At 33.4% G+C, this 22383-nt stretch overlaps 3 protein-coding genes across 4 annotated transcripts; 2 read left to right on the top strand and 1 right to left on the bottom strand.

Annotated features, from left to right (window-relative positions):
- The first annotated feature begins 879 nt into the window (after nt 1–879).
- LOC118044756 (uncharacterized) lies at nt 880–5320 on the top strand. Of its 2 annotated transcripts, none has more exons than XM_035053213.2 (5): nt 880–1350; nt 2564–2600; nt 2691–2927; nt 3034–3081; nt 4597–5320. In XM_035053213.2, the coding sequence occupies exons 1-5, from the start codon at nt 1049–1051 to the stop codon at nt 5080–5082; spliced, it is 1110 nt and encodes a 369-aa protein (XP_034909104.1). In that variant the 5' UTR covers nt 880–1048; the 3' UTR covers nt 5083–5320. The 2 variants fall into 2 exon arrangements, with proteins under 2 accessions (XP_034909104.1, XP_034909105.1); XM_035053214.2 differs by lacking the exon at nt 880–1350 and adding an exon at nt 1371–1968.
- Nucleotides 5321–8560: 3240 nt separating this feature from the next.
- On the top strand, nt 8561–10134 carry LOC118044755 (vignain). Its single transcript, XM_035053212.2, has 4 exons — nt 8561–9011; nt 9237–9472; nt 9554–9694; nt 9851–10134. Exons 1-4 carry the CDS (start codon nt 8561–8563, stop codon nt 10112–10114), a joined length of 1092 nt encoding a protein of 363 aa, XP_034909103.1. The 3' UTR covers nt 10115–10134.
- A 5691-nt stretch (nt 10135–15825) lies between these two features.
- On the bottom strand, nt 15826–16938 carry LOC118044754 (peptide methionine sulfoxide reductase). Its single transcript, XM_035053211.2, has 2 exons — nt 16405–16938; nt 15826–16326 (listed from the first exon to the last, which is right to left on the bottom strand). Exons 1-2 carry the CDS (start codon nt 16720–16722, stop codon nt 16072–16074), a joined length of 573 nt encoding a protein of 190 aa, XP_034909102.1. The 5' UTR covers nt 16723–16938; the 3' UTR covers nt 15826–16071.
- Nucleotides 16939–22383: the final 5445 nt, after the last annotated feature.

Here is a 22383-nt window from a genome sequence, read left to right on the forward strand (position 1 = left end):
ATATTACACGTGTAATATATATATTGATTGATTTACCCTGCCATGAACCTAAATTCGAGGAAATTCATTGATTAAAGAATGTTTGTAATAACTTAATGTCTTACTTCCGTAGTAGTCCAAAAGAAGAGGATTTTATCAAATCCAATTAAAGAAACTTAAAAGTAATTTTATGGTAAAGAAAATCATAAAATGTATATATGCTTTGAATTTCTCTCAAGCTTTTCTGAAAAGAGTATAGGATGTTTAAAAATATAATAATAGTTATTTTTTAAAATGTTTTTTGTTTAAAAAAATAATAAAATAATATTTTTTTATTTTTTAAAAATTATTTTTGATATTAGTATGGTAAAATGATATAAAAATATAAAAAATTAATTTAAAATAATTTTTTTTTATAAAACACTATTTAAAAGGCAAATCTAAATTGTTGGTAAAAAAAAAATCATTCAAAAGAAAAGTAATTAAAAAAATAAAAAATTGAAAAACCAAAAACTCATCATAATGGTTTGACCGGTACATGGATCCAAAGTGTTCGGATTCCAAAATAAAGACAGTTCTCTTCTGGATAGGCTATCCAAAAAAAAAAAAAAAAGGTAGCTAATGATCGAGACATGACCTAATTGGTGTCCACATATTTCTCTTCTCTTTTGAGACCTAAAATAAATAAATAAATAAATAAAAGCTGTACGCAAAAACCAATAAAGACATTTATTTATTTTCTGCAAAAGAAACCAAAACCTTCCTTAAAAAATAAAAATCAGGACAGCAGTCTCACTCTCACACGTGAGTCAGGCAGGCATCACACACATTTGCATGAGCCAACCTGTAATCATATCATTGCCCTCCGAGCACCTTTGCTTCTTTGAAAAACACTCATCACTTCACAAGCCAAAAGAAAAGTGAAGAAAAGAAAAGAAAAGGGAACGCTCTTCTTCTGCATCCTCTTCTTCTTCTACTTCCACTACTGCTGCTGAGATTGTTGTTACTATAAAAGAGAAGTAAAAGGAAGTTTTTTTTATTTTATTTGAGAGAGAGAGGGGGAGGAGAGATGGGAGGGGTGACTTCATCAATGGCTGCAAAATTAGCATTTTTTCCTCCAAACCCACCTTCATACAAGCTAATTACAGATGATGCCACTGGTCTCTTACTTCTAGACCACTTCCCTCACCGGGAAAACGTTGATATCTTGCGTCTACCAACTCGGCGAGGGACTGAGATTGTTGCTGTTCATGTTAGGTACCCAATGGCAACTTCTACTCTGCTATACTCCCATGGAAATGCAGCTGATATTGGTCAGATGTATGAGCTCTTCATCGAATTGAGTATTCATTTGCGGGTTAATCTCATGGGGTAATTTTTTTCACTTATCCTTTTGTTTAATTTTGAAGATTTGTGTGGTTTTTCATGGTTCATGAGAGTGTGCATGTGGAGACAGTGTTTTTTTGTGTTAAAATTATGAGAATTAGTGATACCCAGTTGGGATTTTTGAGTAAATTTTAGTTTGCTTTGTGTAGAAGGAAGGGATTTTTTGTGGATTACTGGAAAAGGTTAGAAGTAGGTGAAAAGTGTGATTTTTTATTTTTTTGTGGAATTATGAATCTTCTTATAAAGTTTCTTTGTTTATTTGGTTAAAGGGGGTGGAAGAATTCGAGATCAAGTGACTGGTTTGTGACTGATTCACAGATTAGCTAAGCAAAGTTGTTTTTATTGTAGATCCCTTCTTTATGATGTCATAATTCTATGATGCTATTCTTAGATTGGTTAAGATTCTTGGTTTTATCCAAGAATTGTGATATTTTGATGGTGGGTGATGGGATCTCCTATGAGGTTTGATCTAAGCAATTATCATGCTAGATCGATTAGGTGCTTCAAGGTGGAAAGTTGGTTAAAGGAATTGAGACTAACTTCGCTGCTTAGAACTTTCTGGTGTTCTACATACACTCATGTTTTCCATCTTCTTCATGTCTTGTAAGTTGTTCAACACTAGACTAGTGTTTTCTATTTGCTCTGCAATTTTATCAAGAAAGTTGAAGTTGAATCTGTATTTGGGGTGACTTAATGGATAAAAAATTGGCAAGCAAAGATATAGGCCAGAAAATTGAAGATGAACAAGCATTTATGCATGAAGGTTGTTTCAGAAATCCAGAAGCATGCTTTTGTTTACTGGTTCTCTGTCTAGATTTTGACAGAACTCCATGTGCATGGCAGCTAATTAAAAAAAAAAAAAGTGCATGGATCTGCCTCACTGGCATGATTCTGGACTTGCAACTGCCCAATTTGAATCTTATCTGGAATGGATCTATTATTTAGAGCTTTTTGGTAGACATTGACACTATGTGCCAATGCCACTCGCTTGAAGGCTTACCGTGTCCTACTAAAGAATTAAGTGATCAAAGACTACTACTATATATATATATATATATATATATATTGTGGTGGTTATCTCTTACAGAGTAGAGGTCAATCCATTCTTGTTTAAGTTTTCTATGTAGTTAATCCAACGCTCAAGCATCAGATATAGAAAAAGAATCTAATCTCTTTTTTTTTTTATCAATTTGTCCAGGTACGACTACTCTGGCTATGGACAGTCATCAGGAAAGGTAAGCCATGTAGAATCTTCTTCAATTTTATTCATCTAAACTTTTTGTGGCAAATGGACCCTCTGAAGCTCATGCAATTGCTTTCTGCAGCCCAGTGAACAAAATACATATGCAGATATTGAAGCTGCTTACAAGTGTCTTGAAGAGAGCTATGGTGCCAAGCAGGAAAATATCATCCTTTATGGCCAATCTGTTGGAAGTGGCCCCACTGTGGATCTTGCTGCGCGTTTACCTCGACTAAAAGCTGTTGTATTGCATAGTCCTATACTATCAGGGTTAAGAGTGATGTATTCTGTGAAGCGCACATACTGGTTTGACATCTACAAGGTTAATATTTGGTTTCTTGATCTTCTTAAATGTTATGTATTGTGTTTTAAAGAACATCTATGCATCTACCATGTGTCTGAACATGGTTTTGCTTAAATTTTTCCAGAATATAGACAAAATTCCACTGGTGAAGTGTCCTGTGCTGGTAATCCATGTAAGTATTAGAATTCTATTTCCTGTGGTTTTAAATCACACAGCTTATTTTTTGGTTTTTCTCCATTTTCTAATTGGTGTTTGGTCAACTGCTAATGTAATATCATGCAATTATAATTCTCCAAGCCAATAACTGTTGGGGGTAGTCTTGTATATGAGTTGAATGCACAACATTTAGATAATGTAGAATATGAAAATACATTTATTAGAAACTAGAGGTATTAAATGAGAGGTTCTTGTGACAAAGAAGACTGGTTGAAACGAGTGGCCTTGGAGTAAAATATATAATATGAAATTTTTTAATGAGAAGTTAGACATGGTACTTTTTGGCAATTGGAACAAACTGCATAAATTCATTGAAATCTCAGGTACTAAGAGAATGGGTTATCAGCAGAGGCTTTTGTTTGAGCTGGATACAATAAATTGTGAAAAAGATGTGTAGCTACACTGAAGTGTTTTTTGTAGGGAGCTTAGGCTAACGCATATGTGAAAGTTCTTGTAATAAAAAAAATAAACAATCTGAAAATTGACTGCTAATAATTATTGGAAGATTAGACAAAATGTACCTTTTCCCTAGTTCCTTGGTTAGACTATATCTTGTGTTCCTTTTCATTTTTATTTTTACCCATGATAAAGGACAATTAAAGGCCATCTTATGCATACGCCTTGCAGCAGCCTCCATTTCAGGACTCTGGCTATGTTTTCTCTCTTATAACATGTCGATGTAATCATACCTTGTAAATTCTTGCAGTCCTAAAGCCCAAAATCTTATGTAGCAGCTCTTCATAGGCAGAAATCAGTAGTTTTTATCATGATAATGTTTTGCAGTGAGGAATTTTAAATAACATAATCCAAAATTATCCACCACATCCTATAAGTGCTTCTTGGTTCTATACAGAACAATAATCTAATGCATCAGATGTTGGATAACTCAGTCCAAGATTTTGCTTCTCCTCTCTAGCTGTTTCCAGAAAACAACTCAAGTAATGCAGACACTAATTTATTATGCATCCCTCAACAGTCACATTATATTTCCAACAACAATTAGAAAGTGCTGATATTTAGAAATTATAAAATTATATAAGAAAGATACAATAAATAAATATTTCAACTTAGGAGCAGAGTCTATCATATAATGATCCATATTTTAATTATCATAATCTTTGACAAGACTTTACTATTAGGGGCCGAAAATTTTTGCTGGTCTGGTTTGTGGTATTAGTTATTGGGTAGTTATTGGGAGGCGACATTCTTCTTATAAGCCCATGGCTTGAAGCTGGGGGAGGGGGGGGAGTAGTTGCAATGATGAGCTCTTAAGCTATTTCTTGTGAATCAGCCATTGATATTAGCTTGTTCTAGAACTTGGAGTGCGCATCATTGCATATTCAGAGAATGCAAATGAACTTTATTTTGAGTAATGTAATCCTTTCCGGCTTTTTTGTTCCCATTTGGCCATTTCTTGTTGGACCCTCCTAAGAAATTTCAAGCATCAATCCTTATGACTGTCTTCTTGCAGGGAACTGCTGATGAAGTGGTTGATTGTTCTCATGGCAAGCAACTTTGGGAGCTGTGCCAAGAGAAATATGAACCTCTATGGCTCAAAGGAGGTAATCACTGTAATTTGGAGCTGTATCCAGAGTATCTTAGGCATCTAAAGAAGTTTATAACAACAGTGGAGAAATCCCCTTCTGGAAGAAGTTCCGGTAGGAGAAGTGTAGATGGGTTTGAACAGGCCAGACGAAGCACCGATTGTTTTGAGGCCCCGAGGAAGAGCACTGATCGGAGGGAGAAACCGAGGAAGAGCACTGACAGGACTGAAAAAATGAAATTTCACGAGTTCAAGTTTACACACACAGACAAGCTAGAAAAGTTAAAGGTCTCCTTCGAGCACATGGAGAGATCACGGAGAAGCGTGGAATATTATGATAAATCTAGAAAAAGTGTCGACGTACAGGTAGACAAAGCACGGAAGAGTGTCGACTGGTTGGAGAGAATTCGGTAACTATACAAAATCATTTGTAAAATTGGTGGTTTAAATATGCTGTAGGGGAGGGGATAAGAAAGTAGAAAGGAAAGAAAAGGATGGGGAAATTATTTGGTCATTTTTTTTTTTGGTTTAATTCATGGTTTTCAGTGTGTGCCTTGCTTCTTGTTACAGAACTGTGTCATGGAATTGTAGAGCTTGTTATACTAACCTCTATTTGTTTTCCTTTGGTTGAATGGAAAATGGAGTTCTTTTAGTCTCTGTTATAGTAAATTAGTAGCTGTATGTTACAGCATCTTGATGCTGGAGGGGACATGATGTGAAAAAGAAAATTTTCTTGAAGGTCGTTCTTAAAATCCTTTAGAAAAGGCTCCAAAACCAGTCCCAATAAACAGAAACTAAGAAAAAGCTCAAAGTTGGTCATTGTTGATTTTTTTTTTTTCAATTGTATTTTTTTACCGTTTAATTATATGAAATTAAATTTTAAATTAAAACATTGAGAAAATACATGGTTTATTTTTATTTTTATTTAAAATTTTTTGTTCTTTATTTTTCAGTTTTTAAGTTACAAAAAAAAATTATCAAAGAGAAAAATAATAATGGGCTGTTATAATATTGACAACAAAAATTATTAAATTTGATGTCAACAGGTTTTATATAATAAGAAGAATTTGATGGTATTAGGTTCTTTCTATAAACATGTTTGGAAAAAAAAAATTGAGTTTCATTTTGATTTTTTGAGTTCAGTTGATTTTGATTTTCTTAAATGATTTTGAGGTATTTGATATTATTATGTGGTCTATAAAGATTTTTATAGTGTTTATTAGGTGTTTTTGTTGTCTACCTCAAGAGAAAAAAAAAATAGCTCAAGAGTGAGGGACTGACTCGGGCCCATTCACTTTGGCTTTTTTAAGGAACTAATATATTAAGTCACTTAAGCTTGCAAGCCTAGCTTAATCCTTTTTAAAAAACCTTTAACATTAGGTGTTTTTTTTTTCTTTTCATTTTTAAATATTGATTGATTTTAAATTAGATCCCAATTAGTTCATAATCTAAGTTATGAGTTTTGTGTGTTAACTCATGCTAACTAGAAACAATATAATACATCATCATCTAAATATATATTTTTTAAAATAATGTTAGTTTTAAATTTTTAAAAAGATAAATTATTTTTTATCGGTTGTCTAGATTGCTTAACCCAGACCCATATGTATGGGTTATTTTTTAAGCAGTGATACGGTGGGCTACTTAGGCCTATATGCTTGGCTTTACCTTTTTTCTTTTAATAAAAAAACCTTCATCATTAGGTTTTTGATGATTTTATTTTAGTTTCATTATTTAATATTAAGTTGATTTTAAATTGATTTTTATTTTATATCATATAATTAAAATAAAAAAATATTATTGAATCTACAATCCATATCATAAATTTAATAAATTAACCGGTTGACTCAGATTGAATCTCGCCTTTAATTTTTTTTTTGAAGTATTTTTTTTAACTTGTTTGGAGAAGGTCACAAAGTGCCTTGATCCAATAAACACTTGTTTCGGAACACAAATATAGTGGTTTTAAAATAGTTTGAGTTGATTTCATTGTTTGGAGAAGGAATGTCAATTTTGTGTGTTGTAGATAACAGTATAAGGAGACTGAGTTTTAATTGAAAGTATGCATGCAAATCATGAAGAGTTAATATACAGAGTCAGAAAAATCTCCTGTTTAGCCGCTTAAAAACAATTTTAATCCACCTTCTTCTTACTTTAAGGAGTTTGTCTTTTACACCTTTTGTTCTATCAGTTCATGTTTGGATTTTCTGTTTTTATGTGTAAATATCTCACCATCAATTGGGTTTTCTTTCATCATTTCAGCAAGAAAGACTTGAAAATGAGATGGAGAACAAGAGTGTCAAAGAAGAGCCATGGCAGCAAGCTAAAGGAAAGGATGCTCTTTTATGAGTTACTTGCATGGTTGGTCTGTGTCTTTACAAAACAGAGTCACTGGAAACAAAGGAATTGGCAAATTAGCTTGGCCGTGCCAACACTTCTCACCTCATGTTGGTTATTCCTCGTTCCTGACGGATGACATATCAAAATTGTTTAATGTTTATCGAAGCAATAACTACAATTGTTCAAAATTACTGAATTCCTGAACATGGAGTTCTTGAGCTTTAACAGATGGACTTGGTTGGGGGTTAAAATCTTCAAGGGGCAATAAGAGTTGAGGTGTGGTAGATATGGTAAGCTAAAAACAGCATGGCCAATGTTCTTAGATGATTCTGCAATGTCAAATTGATCCAGTGAACTGCTGTATCTCCGTTGTTCTACATTCTGTAGATGGTCCTGCATCCTGCAATTATCTTCTGTTAACTGTTTGTGGTAACAAAACCACATTGGTCTTGAAAATATATTTCTCTTTCTTGTTATCTAATGAAGTTTTAGTATGAGCTAGAGTTTATGCCTACAATAATTTCTTTGAAGATCAAGGCACGGAATGTCTTTAATTCTAGCAGAAGATCATGACAGTTTGTAGCTCGTAAGTAGTAGTAGTAGTAGATCAATATCATTCAAGAAGGGAGATCACTGGTTTTTTGAAAAATTCTGAAACTGTACAGCTAAGCTGGACTCGCTCTCTTCCATGGATGTTCTGTAACCGTGTTAGTGATAACTCTCTCCCTCTATTTTGTGTGTGTTTTGTGTTGTAAAGGGATAAGTCCCCTGCACACTACGCTAGAACAGTCATACAAGCAATACCTTGCCCAAATATGTAGTTAATTTCAATTTATAGAATTTGGACTTTGCCATTCATTATGTCTTGCCACTACACCTCATCAACCTACCTGGGGATAATTGGCCCTTCAAATAATCCCAAAAAAACAGAAAAAGGGAAAAAGAAAAGCTTAAAGTGTAGTTTTGCATGGTGAAGCAGGTGGTAATAAATCAACATTTCATTCAACACTCTTTTAAGCTCAATTTATGGGAAAGTTTGGCAGTGGCCTGTGGGCACACAGATGCAAAGAACGTGGCTCCATACCATAATCTGGAGAGTTCTCATGTTTCATGGTTCTGAAAATAGAATTACTTGCAGAATTCACTCAATGCCTTGAGAGTTTTTCCAGTCTCTTTCTCCTCTTGAAACAAAACCATTTCAAAGATTTTTATGAGTATATTCAGTTCAAGCCAAAGCAGTTGCAAGCAACTTTATTCCAACTTGCAAAACTATCGTGGCTCGATCAAAAGTTTTCCATGTTAACTGCACAACTTGTATCCTTCCCTTTTCCTGCATGGGAATTGAACTAAACTTGCTTGTATATCTGAAATCACTATGTGTACACGCAGTTTGTTCTCCATTTTTATAAAACACTATCACCATATCCTCTATATGCATACATAGTTGATGCCAATAAGAAACTTGTAACTACTTTATTGTTTCATTTCTCTATATAAAGCAATCAATAGTAGTTCCTTATACCCCATGTTGTGTTGAGTTCTAGTCTAGCAAATGGAAATGAAGAAATTCTTACTTGTTGCTCTTTCTTTAGCTTTGGTTTTAGGAATCACTGAAAGTTTGGATTTTCATGGAAAGGATTTGGAATCTGAGGAAAGTTTGTGGGATTTATATGAGAGGTGGAGGAGTCACCACACTGTTTCTACATGTCTTGATGAGAAACACAAGCGTTTCAATGCGTTCAAGGAAAATGTCATACATGTTCACAAAACTAACAAGATGGATAAGCCTTATAAGTTGAAGTTGAACAAGTTTGCAGACATGACTAACCATGAATTTAGGTCTGTTTATGCTGGCTCGAAGGTTAAACGTCATAAGATGCTTTGTGGGACGACACCTCGAGGAAATGGGAGCTTCATGTATGAGAAGGTTGACGAAGTCCCATCATCTGTTGACTGGAGGAACAAGGGTGCTGTGACTGCAGTTAAGGACCAGGGTCAATGTGGTAAGGTTCATTTTCTATTTCTTATAGTGAAGGTTCACCTTATTTGTTTCTATTTTATAATTCGTTCATGCATCCAACACCAATGTACAAAGGAACATAAAATACATTTGATTAAGCAGAAAGAAAGGCTACATTCGAGCATAGAACTATCATAAAACAGTAATGCTTATTTTGATCCTTTCTTGCTTGCAGTTTAATCCTTAAATCCTTTTCAATGTGGTACAGGAAGTTGCTGGGCATTTTCGACCATCGTTGCAGTTGAGGGTATCAATTATATTAAGACAAACAAGCTAGTATCTTTGTCTGAACAAGAGTTGGTGGATTGTGACACTACAGAAAATCAAGGATGTCATGGAGGGCTGATGGAATATGCTTTTGAGTTCATTAAGAAAAAGGGAGGTGTAACAACAGAGTCTACTTATCCTTATCATGCTGAAGATGGAACTTGTGATGTTGAAAAGGTTGTATTAATTTCATATTACAGTCACATTGAACTAAATTATGATCTGCACAACATAAAAGTAAAACTCTTGCTTTCACAGGTAAACAAGCCGGTAGTGTCTATTGATGGGTACGAGAAAGTTCCTGAAAATGATGAGGATGCATTGCTGAAAGCTGCTGCGAACCAACCGATATCGGTAGCCATAGATGCTGGGGGTTCAGATTTCCAGTTCTACTCGGAGGTGAATTTCAGAAAGTCGCTGAAATACTTTGTTAATTTCAATTCCATCCAAGCATTCCCACTTTGCGAAGATGATAAATTGGCTTGTTCGTTTGTGTAGCCGGCAAAACGACTAGCATTTAAATAAAAATATTTACAAACTTAATGTGAAATGCAGGGTGTGTTTACAGGAGAATGCGGAACTGAGCTGGATCATGGAGTGGCAATTGTGGGCTTTGGAACAACTCTTGATGGAACCAAGTACTGGGTCGTGAGAAATTCCTGGGGACCTGAATGGGGGGAGAAAGGTTACATCAGGATGCAGCGTGGCATCTCTGACAAGGAGGGACTCTGTGGTATTGCAATGGAGGCTTCGTATCCCATCAAGAACTCCTCAACTAATCCTTCAGGAACCAGATCTTCCCCCAAGGATGAGCTCTAAACTACACATGCGATATCCGATCAAGGGCTTAACTAATCCATTTCAGTTGAATTCTAAACTACACATTCAATATGATTTGGTATCCATTTCAGTTGTTTTCCTACTGTATCAGATTGGCATCTTAAAAATAATATGTCACCCATTTGATCTAATTGCTTAAAATATTATACTACATGTTGAAGATGAATAAATGTTTCAAAAACTTCAGTTGCAGAACTTAAGAAACATGAAAGAAAACAAGGAAAGCTGGTTGTCATCATAACCTTCCTGACTCCTAGGCAATCCCGTCATGAAGTCTCCTTTCCCATTTTCATTATAGAATCAATAATGGTTATAGCAATCCAGGAGATTTCTGGTGTTCACCCTTTACCTTTTAACAGGTCAAGCACCTAAAAATAAAATCTGCTACGTAAACAGTAATCCTATTTCACCAATAACACACTTTAAAATCTTTATACATCTTGTTGGAACTCGAATGCACTGTGTAAGACTATTTGATGTGCCTTTGTCATCAATTTTCTCCTCAAATCATCCATATCAGGTACACAAAGCCTATTTTTATACCTCAGCACATCATCATCACCAATCACAAAACCTGTAGAATTACCCTGCTGAACCTCATCTATGATCCCGAGTAGCGAATAATCTCTCTTCCAAGCTATTTTTATCTTGTCAAACAAGTTTGACTTAACTTGTAAGTGAGCAATCATTGCTCTAGCTTTGTTGAGGTCAAATATGACTCATTCATCTACTAACTCATGCATATCCTTAATCAAAGGTCTTCGTACCTCCTAAATATAAGCTAAGCTCCATGATGATTTCCTGCTTAAAGCATCGGTAACTACATTTGCCCTACCTAGGTGGTATTGTATGATACAATATAATCCTTCAACAACTCCATCCATTTTCTTTGCCTTAGATTTAGATCTCTTTATTGAAAGATGTTGTTCAAACTCTTATGATTTGTAAAGATCTCATATTTTTTCCATAAAGATAGTGTTTTCAAATCTTCAAAGCAAAAATTCCTACCGCTATCTTTGTTAAAACCCATGAGCCTTAACGACCATTTCATCCTTTAGATAGACCTGCACTCGACCCCTACTGTCTAAAAAAATGACCATTTTTTAAGCCTCTTAGACTAGCTTGTGACCACGTCCTCTAATTGTTGCGTCTCTATTAACCCGACGCTATCAATATCTAAGGAGTAGGATGGAAACACTTTAGATACCTTCACCATATACATCGAGGATTTGAGTCTTCTAATGAACCTTTTCACTTTCTACTCATCAATGGATAAAAGATGTTCCATATACCTGGATATCTTAATGAACTTCAGATCATACTCATAAAATGTCATGATTCCCTAAGATAGCCTGTCAAAACCATACAATCGGGCATCCCTAACACTCTAAGGGAGAAACCTATCTAAGAAAATGGTGTTAAACTCGTTCCATGTCCACAAAGCCTCAGTTGGTTTTGCTCTCTTCCTATACTCAAACCAAAAATTTTCCACATCTCTTTTTAATTTGAATGACGTCAAACTCATAGTCCAATGGTCTGTACATCCCAAAGCTTCACACCGCCGTCAGATGTCGTCTAGGAACCTTTGAGGATCCTTCAAGCTGTTCTTTCCGGTGAAGGTAAAAGGTGTCAAATTCATGAAGTCATTCAATGGCACATTGACTCCCTGAATAATGTAGGTTGACGATTGTATATCTCTATCCTTTCTCTTATCTATCTTTATAATAAACTTTATCTAGGTTCGCATGGTCTGGCTAAGCTGCTGAAATTTTATAACAGGCTCAGGGTCACCTATCCCTACACCTGTTTCACCAACCACATTTTTCTCTTATGACTCATAAGGCTTCTCTTCCACTGATAAAGGTACCTCATCAACATGTCGAGGTGCGGGTGCACCACCCCTCCTCCTCTAGCTTGTATTCCTCAATTGTACAGTAGAGATGTCATCTTGATCGTCACCTACTTTACTAGTACTAACTATTTATTTATTCCTTGGCAATTTTTATATATATAAAAAAAAGAATGTTTAAGTCATGCTAGAATAATAACATGATAATTATCATGGAATTATAGAAAAACATATCTATCGTAAAATGTAAAGAGTTGAAAAAGATATGGTTGATGAGAATTCAGAATTTCAAAGGCAACAAACAAAATGATATGGATCCTAATGCTACATATATTACAAAATTAATTGTATTATTATTTTTTTAACCTAAGGTTATGATACCAAGTTTGTCACGACCTGATTTTTGAATTCATGACTAGCTTATATACAAGGTCCCTTCTAGGTTTCTATACCTATGTAAACATAACAGAGTTCTATGTAACATGATAACATAACTAATCTTATAATATAAATTGATTATCTTAATATAAGAGTTAGTACAAATATCATAATTGTAGAGCATTAACTAGATATAATGGAAAAGTACTAATTAAAACTAAAGGAGAAGACTCTGAAGTCTAATAAAAGTGACATGTTAACAAGCTATAAGTCTGAAAAAAAATAAGTAACGAGAAGGTGAGTTCAACAATTCAGTGAGTAGATAACGTTCAATATATGTACACGAGGTAATACAACAATGATGAACACACACACACACACACACACACACAAATATGGATGTAAGTTCCTACAAGAAATTTTATCAAACAGGCCATAACAAGAATATCATAAGGTAAGGCTTGTCAGAAAATCAAAATATAATGAGCATGACGCTCTGTACTGTAGGAAGATTAGTCACCACATGTTAGTGAATACCCCGACCAACTAAGGTTAGCATGAGTATTCTGAGTGATATATTCATATCTCAAGACTAAAATCATGATGTCAATCAAATGATGAGTTATTAATTCAAAAGTATATAATGGTTTATATCAAAGATTCAGTTTCAACAAATGACCATGCTTAATCATAAATAAGAAATAAATAGCAATATAAGAATTAACAAGAAACACAATCAATTTCATATTGATAATTCAAGTATTTATACTAATTCTCTAGCATATAGAAAATTATTCACTCACCCTACTCAAAAGTAGAAATAACATGGAAGCATATACCAAATACAATCCTACTGATATCCCGCGGGTAGAATATTAGGATTATCTAAATACAAAATGAGATATACTAAAAAACAACTCGAAAAGAATACACAATCTATTTAATACACTTAACTTAGAATCTAACCCATAATCTTGTATGTTTATGAATCAAACTGGTCCTTTTGTTTTCTAAAAACTAAAAAATCAAGTTGTTTCTGAAATCTAATTCAAAAGATAACATATCATAAAACTTGATAATAACTCATCAAATAAACTCAATTATTCATCAAACCAATCTAAAAAACTAAAATTTTAGTTAGCGATCGATCTATAATTTTTTCAAATTTTTAGAGGTTAAATTGTAATTTTTCTAAATTGGAGGATCAAATTAAGAACGTCATAAATTCATAACTATAATAAAATTTTACCTCAATTATGTCCAGAATCTAGAATTATACTGCAGGACCAATTTGAAGTTTTTTTCAAAGTTCAACTAAACTATAAATATCTAAAATTAAGGGACCAAACTGAAATTTCATCATTTTCAACCTCAAGACCATACTGTCCAGATTTCTAGCAAGGATTTTTCACAATTTCTCAATATTCTTAAACTAATTAATCTCAAAATCATTATTCCTAACAAAATAATCTAAAACATAAATCTTACCTTAACAACTCATTTCTTCTAATTCCCTTCTCTTTCCTTTTCCTTTCTCTTCTTTATTCTCCTTTCCTTCTCTCCTCTCGGTTCTCTCTCTTTAATTTCAAATCTCTCTGTTTTTTTTTCTTTTTTTTTTCTCATCCTATTTATATCTACCAACTCTTTGTTCAATTGATAAAATGTCCTTCATTCATTTATACCTGAAACTTACTCTTCCAATGATATCGTTGTCATTTACTATCAAACCTTTCTTTCTTTATTTCAAAGTATTACCAACTCAATCGGAACTAATTTCTATGGTAAAAATGGGCAACATCTATTTTTCACCTAGTTTAGGGACAACTATGACGTGTAAGAAAATAGATGCAAAGACTTTTCAGTTTACAGGTATATATGATGTAACCAAATGGCAGATTACTATGTTCTGAGTCAGCTTGAGGATGATGTTAGCTGGGTAGTTTATAGTAGGAGGACATTTATAGCATGCACTCTTTCCGGTGAGAAAATCAGAAGACTGGCTGACTTCTTAGGTACAGAGGTACGTGGTGACCGGAGCCTGAAGTTACCGCTTCCAAATTTCAATATGATATTGTTCATTTCAGAAAAGTCTAGCGATGCATGAATTCACTTTGAATAGAAACAGAGATGCTTGGCTGCCAAACTGAATAGTCAAAGCCTTAGAGAAAAGAGTAGTAGTGCTCCATGATTGATTTTCTTACTTTGTTATTATATGTTCTCCTGATAGGTCTCGTCAGCTACAAGAAGACGAATTGGTTCTACAAAAGGAGAAATTCAGAATCACAAGCAAGCACTAGACTTATCAGCTATCGTTTATTTTTATTTTTTTTGTGAATAATCAATGCAGTAATAAACAGAAATGATCTCGTCAGCTAGTTGCTGGAAAAACCAAAATAAATTAATTATCAGCTACCACTTCCATCATTTAAAGAATACTTCCCTCAATTTCATAATCTTTTTAACAGTCCAACTCTGAAAAAAAAAAAAAAAAAAACGAAAGAAACGGAGGGAGCGGAGTTCATATCAATGAAAATTAAGAACTGAAATTATACTTGCTGCGTTTTCTTTATCTTTGGTTCTAGGAATATGCTTTTGAGTTCATTAAGAAAGGTAGAGGCAAAACAATAGAGGCTAATTATCCTTACCGTGCTCATGATGGAGCTTGTGATGTTAAAAAGGGGTTTTCACGTTCTACTAAACGTGATTTATGGAATTATTCAATTGCTTGAGTATATATTAGCACAACTTACAAGAAACACTCTTTTTATTTTTGTTTTGCAGGCGAACAAGCCAGCAGTATCTATTGATTGATATGAGAATGCGTTTCATAATAACGAGATACATTACTCAAAGTTGTTGCCTACCAACCTGTATCTATAGCTATTGATGCTGGAGGTTCAGATTTCCTGTTCTCCTGAAAGGAGCTATAACTTTAGAAAAGTTCCTGAAAACTAGTGAATTGAAAGAAGGAATTGCCACCAGCCAAGATGCTGAGAAATTCTGAAATGCAAAGCCATTTGTGATAGAACACTTGCATCAATGCAGGGTGTATTACTGGAGACTATGGAAAAGAGCTGGGTCATGGAGCTGCAATTGTAGGCTATGGAACAACAAAAGATGGAACTAAAGTAATTCTTGGGCACCTGAATGGGGAGAAAAATGGGTATAACTAGATGCAGCCTGACATCTCCGACAAAGCGGGACTATGTGGTATCGCAATGGAGGCTTCTTACCCAATCAAGAACTCCTCAACTAATCCTAAAGGACCCACAGATTAAACTGCACGCATACCCTTGGCTTCAGATTTTCTGTTAGTTCTTCTTTTTTTTAATGTACCAAAGTTTGGAGCTTTCTTGTCTCTTGAATAAATACAAACATTTGTAAATGATTCCAATCTATTTTACTGGTCAGGATGAATAAATCTTTCAAGAATATCCTGTCTGCATAAATGAAACATAATACATGAAACAAAACAAGAAAGTTCATTGATACCGAGGATGTCTTCATAATATTCATTAACCACTACACAACATCACACAATGAGCTTATTGATACTAGTGTAACTGGGCAGGATAACCTAGTTGAGTGAAATGAAACTGCTAAGACCAGTTTAAAATGTGGAATCCATTCTGAAACAAAATGAATTTTCCACATTCAAATTGGCCCTAATAGTATAATTCCTCTATTATTCATCAAATGATGCTAAGTTTTAACCATAGCATCTAATAGGATCATTGCAACCTTTTTCAGCAGACTGTTTAGCGCTTCGACCCCCACCTTTTTCCAGATACTGCTGATGGTACTCCTCAGCTCTATAAAATCTCTTTGCAGGCAGGATTTCCGTCACAACCGTGCTATCCTTCAATCCCAACTGTTTAGCTTCCTTCGATTCCCGGGCTAAGTTCTCTTGAGCCTCGTTGTAGTAGTATATCCCTGATCTATACTGTGTACCCACATCGCCACCCTGTAAAATCAAAACAAAACCATCAACGGATTGGAAATCTAAAAACCCATTTGTCAGGAAAGTCAAGCAAGTCAATACCTGACGATTGAGGGTGGTGGGATCATGGCGAGACCAGAAAAGAGAGAGGAGGTTGGTATATGGGCAAACTTCAGGGTCAAATTGGACCCGGACAACCTCAACGTGGTTGGTGGTTTTGGTGCATACAAGTTTGTAAGTCGGATCAGGGACGTTACCCTGAGAGTAGCCTACTTCAGTTTTGACCACACCATGTAATCTCTGAAAGGCAAGCTCGACACCCCAGAAACATCCAGCTCCGAATTGAGCAAACTCGAGATTGGGGTTGTCTGGTTGGTCTAGATCCCGATCAAGAGCAGGATTGGTGGTGTGGGTTGCCATTTCTGGTGTTGCTCTTTTGTATCGTTGACTGACTCGGTATTCAGCGGCTGAATATATGTAAGGATTTTGCAGCGAGTTGCGAGGGAGAGATGAAGCGATGGATTCCTTGGGATGATAAGACAGGGGACAGGGCCAATCAAAAGAATGAATCTAGTCTTTTTGATGGGCACATGCAAAGATTGTACTCCTTGGTCAACGATCACCAAATTTGTTATTTTTCCGGGGCTGTTGTTGGGTTTATGTTTGAAGAAATTTTAATTCTCGAGACTTGTAAGTTATCATAAAAAACATTTATTGCTTGTAAGTTATCATAAAAAAATTATTTTATATAATTCGTACTTTAGATGGGAAATATTAACTAATTTGGATGGGTAGGCCTAATTGATAAACTTTGATACACTAGGGACGCAATTGAGAATTTTGGTGTTTTGAATGAGGCCTAATTTGAGACTAATATATATATATATATATATGTATTTGGAAAAAGTATCCTATGAACAGAACAATATTCTTTGTGATAAAAAAAAAAAGAAAAAAAAGTTAATGAGTAATGCTTATTCTCTCACGATGAAGATATTGTTAAATAATATTATCCGATTGTTGATTTTCCTTTAATTACTTAAAAACTAAAACGTGTGGGCAAATGTTGTGTAGCTGATATTATTCATCCTCTCACAAAATATCATGGATAACTCTGTTCATCTTTTAAAAATTCATTTTGGTCTTTAAAATTATATTTTTGGACAATTTGATCCTGATTAAAAGTCAATTGATTTTGATTACTTAGACAATAGTGAAATTGGAAGAATAAGGACCAAAATTAAAAAGACCCCAAACATAGATGGTGTGCTAGAAGTTTCGGGAAAGATACAATTTGGTTATTTAACTTTAAAAATAACACAAATTAAACAACTTCGGTGTATTCATTTTTTTCAAATTAAATTTTGATACAAAATTTTATTTTTGTTATTTTTAGTTCCTAGTTAAGACATAAGAGAGATCATCAAATTCCAACTGTTAATATCGATTTAGGCCACTAAAACAATCGATATTTATGTTAAATGGTTTCATTTAAAAATAAGAGTTCATATTAAGTGTTTTTACATTTAAATTTCATGAAACACCATATTTGAGCTCGGTTTGATTTTTAGATTTAGGTTAATTTTGATTTTTTTGATGATTTTTTGGTCTTTTTGATGCCAATGATAGGTTGAATCATGGTTCGTAAGGTGTTTTATTGGTGTTTTGGATAGATTGAAAAATGAAAATTTAGGTCAAAAAACATAAGCTCTAATTTTCCATCCACCATAATAGCCGGAATCTAGATGACACATCGTTTGATATTTTAAAATAAAATTAAGGTAGAAAACATAGCGTCCATCATAGTTGCAATTAAAAAGAAATAAGGGCCTAATCGCATAGGTCTTCATGAAATGGGTCAGGCCCAGCAATGCCTGTCTTTGCTTTTATATTTTTTTAAATTATTTTTTTCTACTTTTTTATAATTTTTTATATTTAGATTATTATCTCTTCTTTTTTATATTTTGTTTAGAAATACTCTTTTAAATTATGGTTATTTTTTGTTATAAATTTAAATTTTGAAGAATGTTTTATGATTCATCTATAATTTTTATTTTTTTATCTTTAGTATAGATGAACTTTATTTTTTTAAAAATAAAAAATTATTTTTGGGTAATATTTCTAATATATGTAGCCTTGCATTTTTTTTTCTTTTTATTTTATTCAAATCAATTTAATTTGTGTCTTTATTTCTATTATTGTTTGCTTGAATAAGAAAATTATTTTAATAAAAGAATTACCAAAACAACCAAACACAACTTGGTAAATGTTCCAGTTTATGAGATTAAATATTTTAATCTATATCTATTTCTTAATTTTTTTATTTTTATTTTTTGTTATCATTTATAATTTTTATTTATTTATTAATACATATAGTTCTTAATTTATCTAATTATATCTATGTATAAATTTTTTTATTTTCATCTAATTTTTTTTTTTACTATAAAAACTTGTTGAAAAAGCTTGTGTATATAATATTTTTATTTGAAAAAAATAATAAAACGCGTTGCAATTATTTAGTTCATTTCCAAGTTTTGTGGATTCAATGAATGTGGAGACCCATTTGATATTAATTGATGACAAACACATTCATTTTCCTAGAAAAAAGAAGTACTTTCTCTAAAACAAAATTGTAATTCATGACGTTAAAGGCCCCTCGTGATATTTTTCTCAGCCTCGGGCACCAGGAAAAATAGCTTAAAAATCGTAGCAATGACGATAGATCATAGATCATAGTAGGTCCATGGTGTAACAGTGCTTGTAATGCCAGACTTTTCAGCTTCCCATGCATTACATATCCAGCAATTTCAGTCTTCCAATTGATTCCGTTTTCCTCGTCTGAAAGAAAAGCTACGAAGACAATAACAACATAAAAAACACAACAATTTTTAAAAGTAAAATAAATTTTAAATTAATTAAATTTATTTTTCTAAAAGAAACTAATTAATGAAGTATGTCACTTATATGTTTATAAGGTTAGAAAATCCCACTTGAAAAATAATAAAATTTGCTCAAACAAAATCATTCGATCCTAATTATAATTATGGTTGATAAGGGGCGCAATCATTTTTCTTAAAAAATTTACTTTGTAGAATTACTTATAAAAATTTAAATTCAAATTAATATATAGTTAAATCTCTTGATATATTCAATTTAATATTAGTTTTGAAGTTAATAATCATGTAAGTCTCCATGACATTAAGATTTGTAGGACTCGAACTGCTAAATTTTTAGAGAATAAATTTTAAAATCTGACCAGTTGAATTATACTTTTTTGATTTCAAAATAATAATACTTGTTTTTCAGTATACTTATTAGTTTTCTGGGAGACTTACAATATAGAAAATGGAGGGGAAGAATATTCATGATAGTTAAAAAAACTTTATAATTAAGATACTATTAATCTAGGATTATAATTAAATAAGTACATTAATGTGTTTTGAAACAGATTTAGGAAGATCGATGTTGCCGGGCTAGTTCATTCCAGGATGCATGTTCGGCGTGTGGCCTCTAATTATTCAGAAAAGGACTGATTTTAAGATGTGGACGACGGAGCAGGCCTAAAGGAACCCACTTCCTGCCTCCTATTACTCTAAATATCATTGTTATTGAACAGTGCTTCGGTTTCAGTTTTAAGTTTGTTGTATAAACCCGAGTAAATTTGGATTAATTTTAAAATAATAACACTTTTTTTTTTAATGAAATGATATAATTTAGATAAAAATATATTTTAAAAAACATAATATAAACTCAAATCTTGTCGTATGAGTCAACTTGAACTTATCGTCTCAATCGAGTTAATTTAAATTTGACTTGGATAATCTATAATTAAATTAATTAAATTGATTTGAAAATAAACTCTCCGATAAGCTCTAAAATAGACAAGTCACCGGATTGGAGAGGGACAATTCAACAAGCACTCCTTTTCTTTTAACTTTTCCAGGCTGAGACACCGCGTGTAAATTTAGCAGAGGAACATCATTCAAAAAGAAAAAGAAACTGGCAGAAAGGCCAGAGAGTGCTTTGCATGACTGAACAAAAACTTCCAGTTCCATAATTGCTAATCGAAGTTCATTGCCACCCCGCTCCGATCTACTGTAATTTCCCATGTGGAGCCCAGCGAGCTCCGATGGAGCAGGCCAATTACAAATCTGTGTCATAATTGAGAAAGCTGTCCTCTCGACAATGGCTGCAGCTCTTTTACACCGTGTTACAATTTTGTCGATGGCCTTTCTTTTTCAACGAAAAAGAAAGCATTTTCTGCTTGGAAAACCTCGATTCATGATGATGCAGGACCCTCTTAGGGTATTTCTCAGCCCCTTGAACCAGGAAGTGGCACAAAAACTGCAAAAGGACGATGCTAATGGAAGCAATGATATCCTAGTGGGCCATGATCGGATTCCTTGTTTGCATGAGCTCTGCCTTTAACAGTGCTCGTATAAGCTGAACATCTCAGCTTCACTTAGAAAACCGCTCTTGTATTCATCCACCTTTTTCCATCTATTAAATAATATCGAAAACTTGATAAACGATAAAAATTTATAACACTAAAAATCTAGTCTTTTTGTCTTTTTTTAAGGAGCTGGTCCCTTACTTTTTGACAGGGCACTCGTTAGATTGGTTGAGTTTAAAAAGAAACAGAATAAACAAAAATATGATTGTCACCATCCAAACTAGAGGTTGTGTTCTATTGGTTCAATATATTTCAAATGCCATTTCATGTCGAAAGGAGTCTCGAGGCTTTTTAAATGCCACCTTAAAAAGCACGGTATTTAGTTAGTATTTGTACAGTCCGTCCATGCATATGCATTACCTGAATAAAAGCAGGGGTTGTTTCGCATGCCTCTGAGTAGTAGTTTCTTATTAAATATTAATATTTAATATATGTTAATTACAATAATTTTTCAGGTGGATAACTTGCCTGTAAATACAGGACACTCACATCAATCAGTGAAACTGCAAACATAACTCACTTCGTGAACGAGGAATATACTGTTGATTCTTAGTACGCATGCAATTATAATTGAAATAAAAAAGCGGCCTTGAGAAAATACCAAAAACATTCTTTAAGTCAAATCCTTGATTATATTATTAATTATTCTTCGAAAAAACTCGAAAAATATCAGAATGCTCTTTGATTCAAATTTGCTCATTATATTTTTTTACTTTCCTTGTGTGTTCAATCGCGTAATTTTCTACTTGTAAGGAAACGTGTAAAAAATTATGCATCAGATACAATCTACACTGAATCCAACTCATACGTCTCTCTTAATAATAACAAGTTTTCGGTTAAGGGAAACGATTATTCATATTATAATGAAAAACCTCACCCATACTCCAATACCTAAGTTGCTCTAAAGGTTATTTCTTTTTTGACGGGATAAGAATAATTTCATGATCGAAATTATTGTCAGTGCAAGTAGTCTTTCTGCTTTTGAAGCTTAACTTTCAAGCTAGCTGCAATAACTTCTCAAATCATAATTTCTCACTTTAGGTGTTGTACTTAATGTTCTTGTTTTAATTGGTCGCGCTCTATTAGTGGATAAATAATGTCTATTGCCCCTTAGTTATCTAATCCATCCTACGATGTCTTTATCGTACCACAGCCTATCGCTTATTATATGCATAGATGAATAGTGATAACCAGGTAAAGAAAATTAAGAACACACTAATTAACATTAATAATTAATAATTAACCACAACAACAAAAGTAAAATCAAGGACATGTTTTAACACACACAGTATTATTCACCATTAGTAGTTTAATACCAATCTTTAGTTTTCGCACATGCACTGTTTCATGGAATAATGTATCTTCACAAGCGCTATATGTCTATACTTTAGCATCCTTTTGATGCACTTTCGAAAGATGAGTCGGAGAGTCTCTACTGTCAAGTGACCTTACAAGCACCTCATCAATCTTGCCCTTCAAAAGAAAAAGTAATTTGAGCAATCTTCTAAGAAAACAGTGATGGTGTATTCCACTTTCAAATTATATTTTAATTTTATCACTTATCCGTATGATGCACTTTCACCACTCTTATATATCCCATAATGTTCTGATCCAGATCTAGAATAATA

Source organism: Populus alba, chromosome 12, assembly GCF_005239225.2.
Source record: "Populus alba chromosome 12, ASM523922v2, whole genome shotgun sequence".
In the NCBI taxonomy this organism is placed as follows: Eukaryota; Viridiplantae; Streptophyta; class Magnoliopsida; order Malpighiales; family Salicaceae; genus Populus; species Populus alba.

What these genes read in the sequence shown, in the direction of transcription:
- LOC118044756 (XM_035053213.2), top strand. Translation starts at nt 1,049, where the DNA reads ATGGGAGGGGTGACTTCATCAATGGCTGCAAAATTAGCATTTTTTCCT. An exon ending in ATGGACAGTCATCAGGAAAG is followed by an intron (nt 2,601 to 2,690) that starts GTAAGCCATGTA and finishes TGCTTTCTGCAG; the next exon opens with CCCAGTGAACAAAATACATA. An exon ending in GTCCTGTGCTGGTAATCCAT is followed by an intron (nt 3,082 to 4,596) that starts GTAAGTATTAGA and finishes GTCTTCTTGCAG; the next exon opens with GGAACTGCTGATGAAGTGGT.
- LOC118044755 (XM_035053212.2), top strand. Translation starts at nt 8,561, where the DNA reads ATGGAAATGAAGAAATTCTTACTTGTTGCTCTTTCTTTAGCTTTGGTT. An exon ending in TAAGGACCAGGGTCAATGTG is followed by an intron (nt 9,012 to 9,236) that starts GTAAGGTTCATT and finishes AATGTGGTACAG; the next exon opens with GAAGTTGCTGGGCATTTTCG. An exon ending in ATTTCCAGTTCTACTCGGAG is followed by an intron (nt 9,695 to 9,850) that starts GTGAATTTCAGA and finishes TGTGAAATGCAG; the next exon opens with GGTGTGTTTACAGGAGAATG.
- LOC118044754 (XM_035053211.2), bottom strand. Translation starts at nt 16,722, where the DNA reads ATGGCAACCCACACCACCAATCCTGCTCTTGATCGGGATCTAGACCAA. An exon ending in CCACCACCCTCAATCGTCAG is followed by an intron (nt 16,327 to 16,404) that starts GTATTGACTTGC and finishes TTGATTTTACAG; the next exon opens with GGTGGCGATGTGGGTACACA.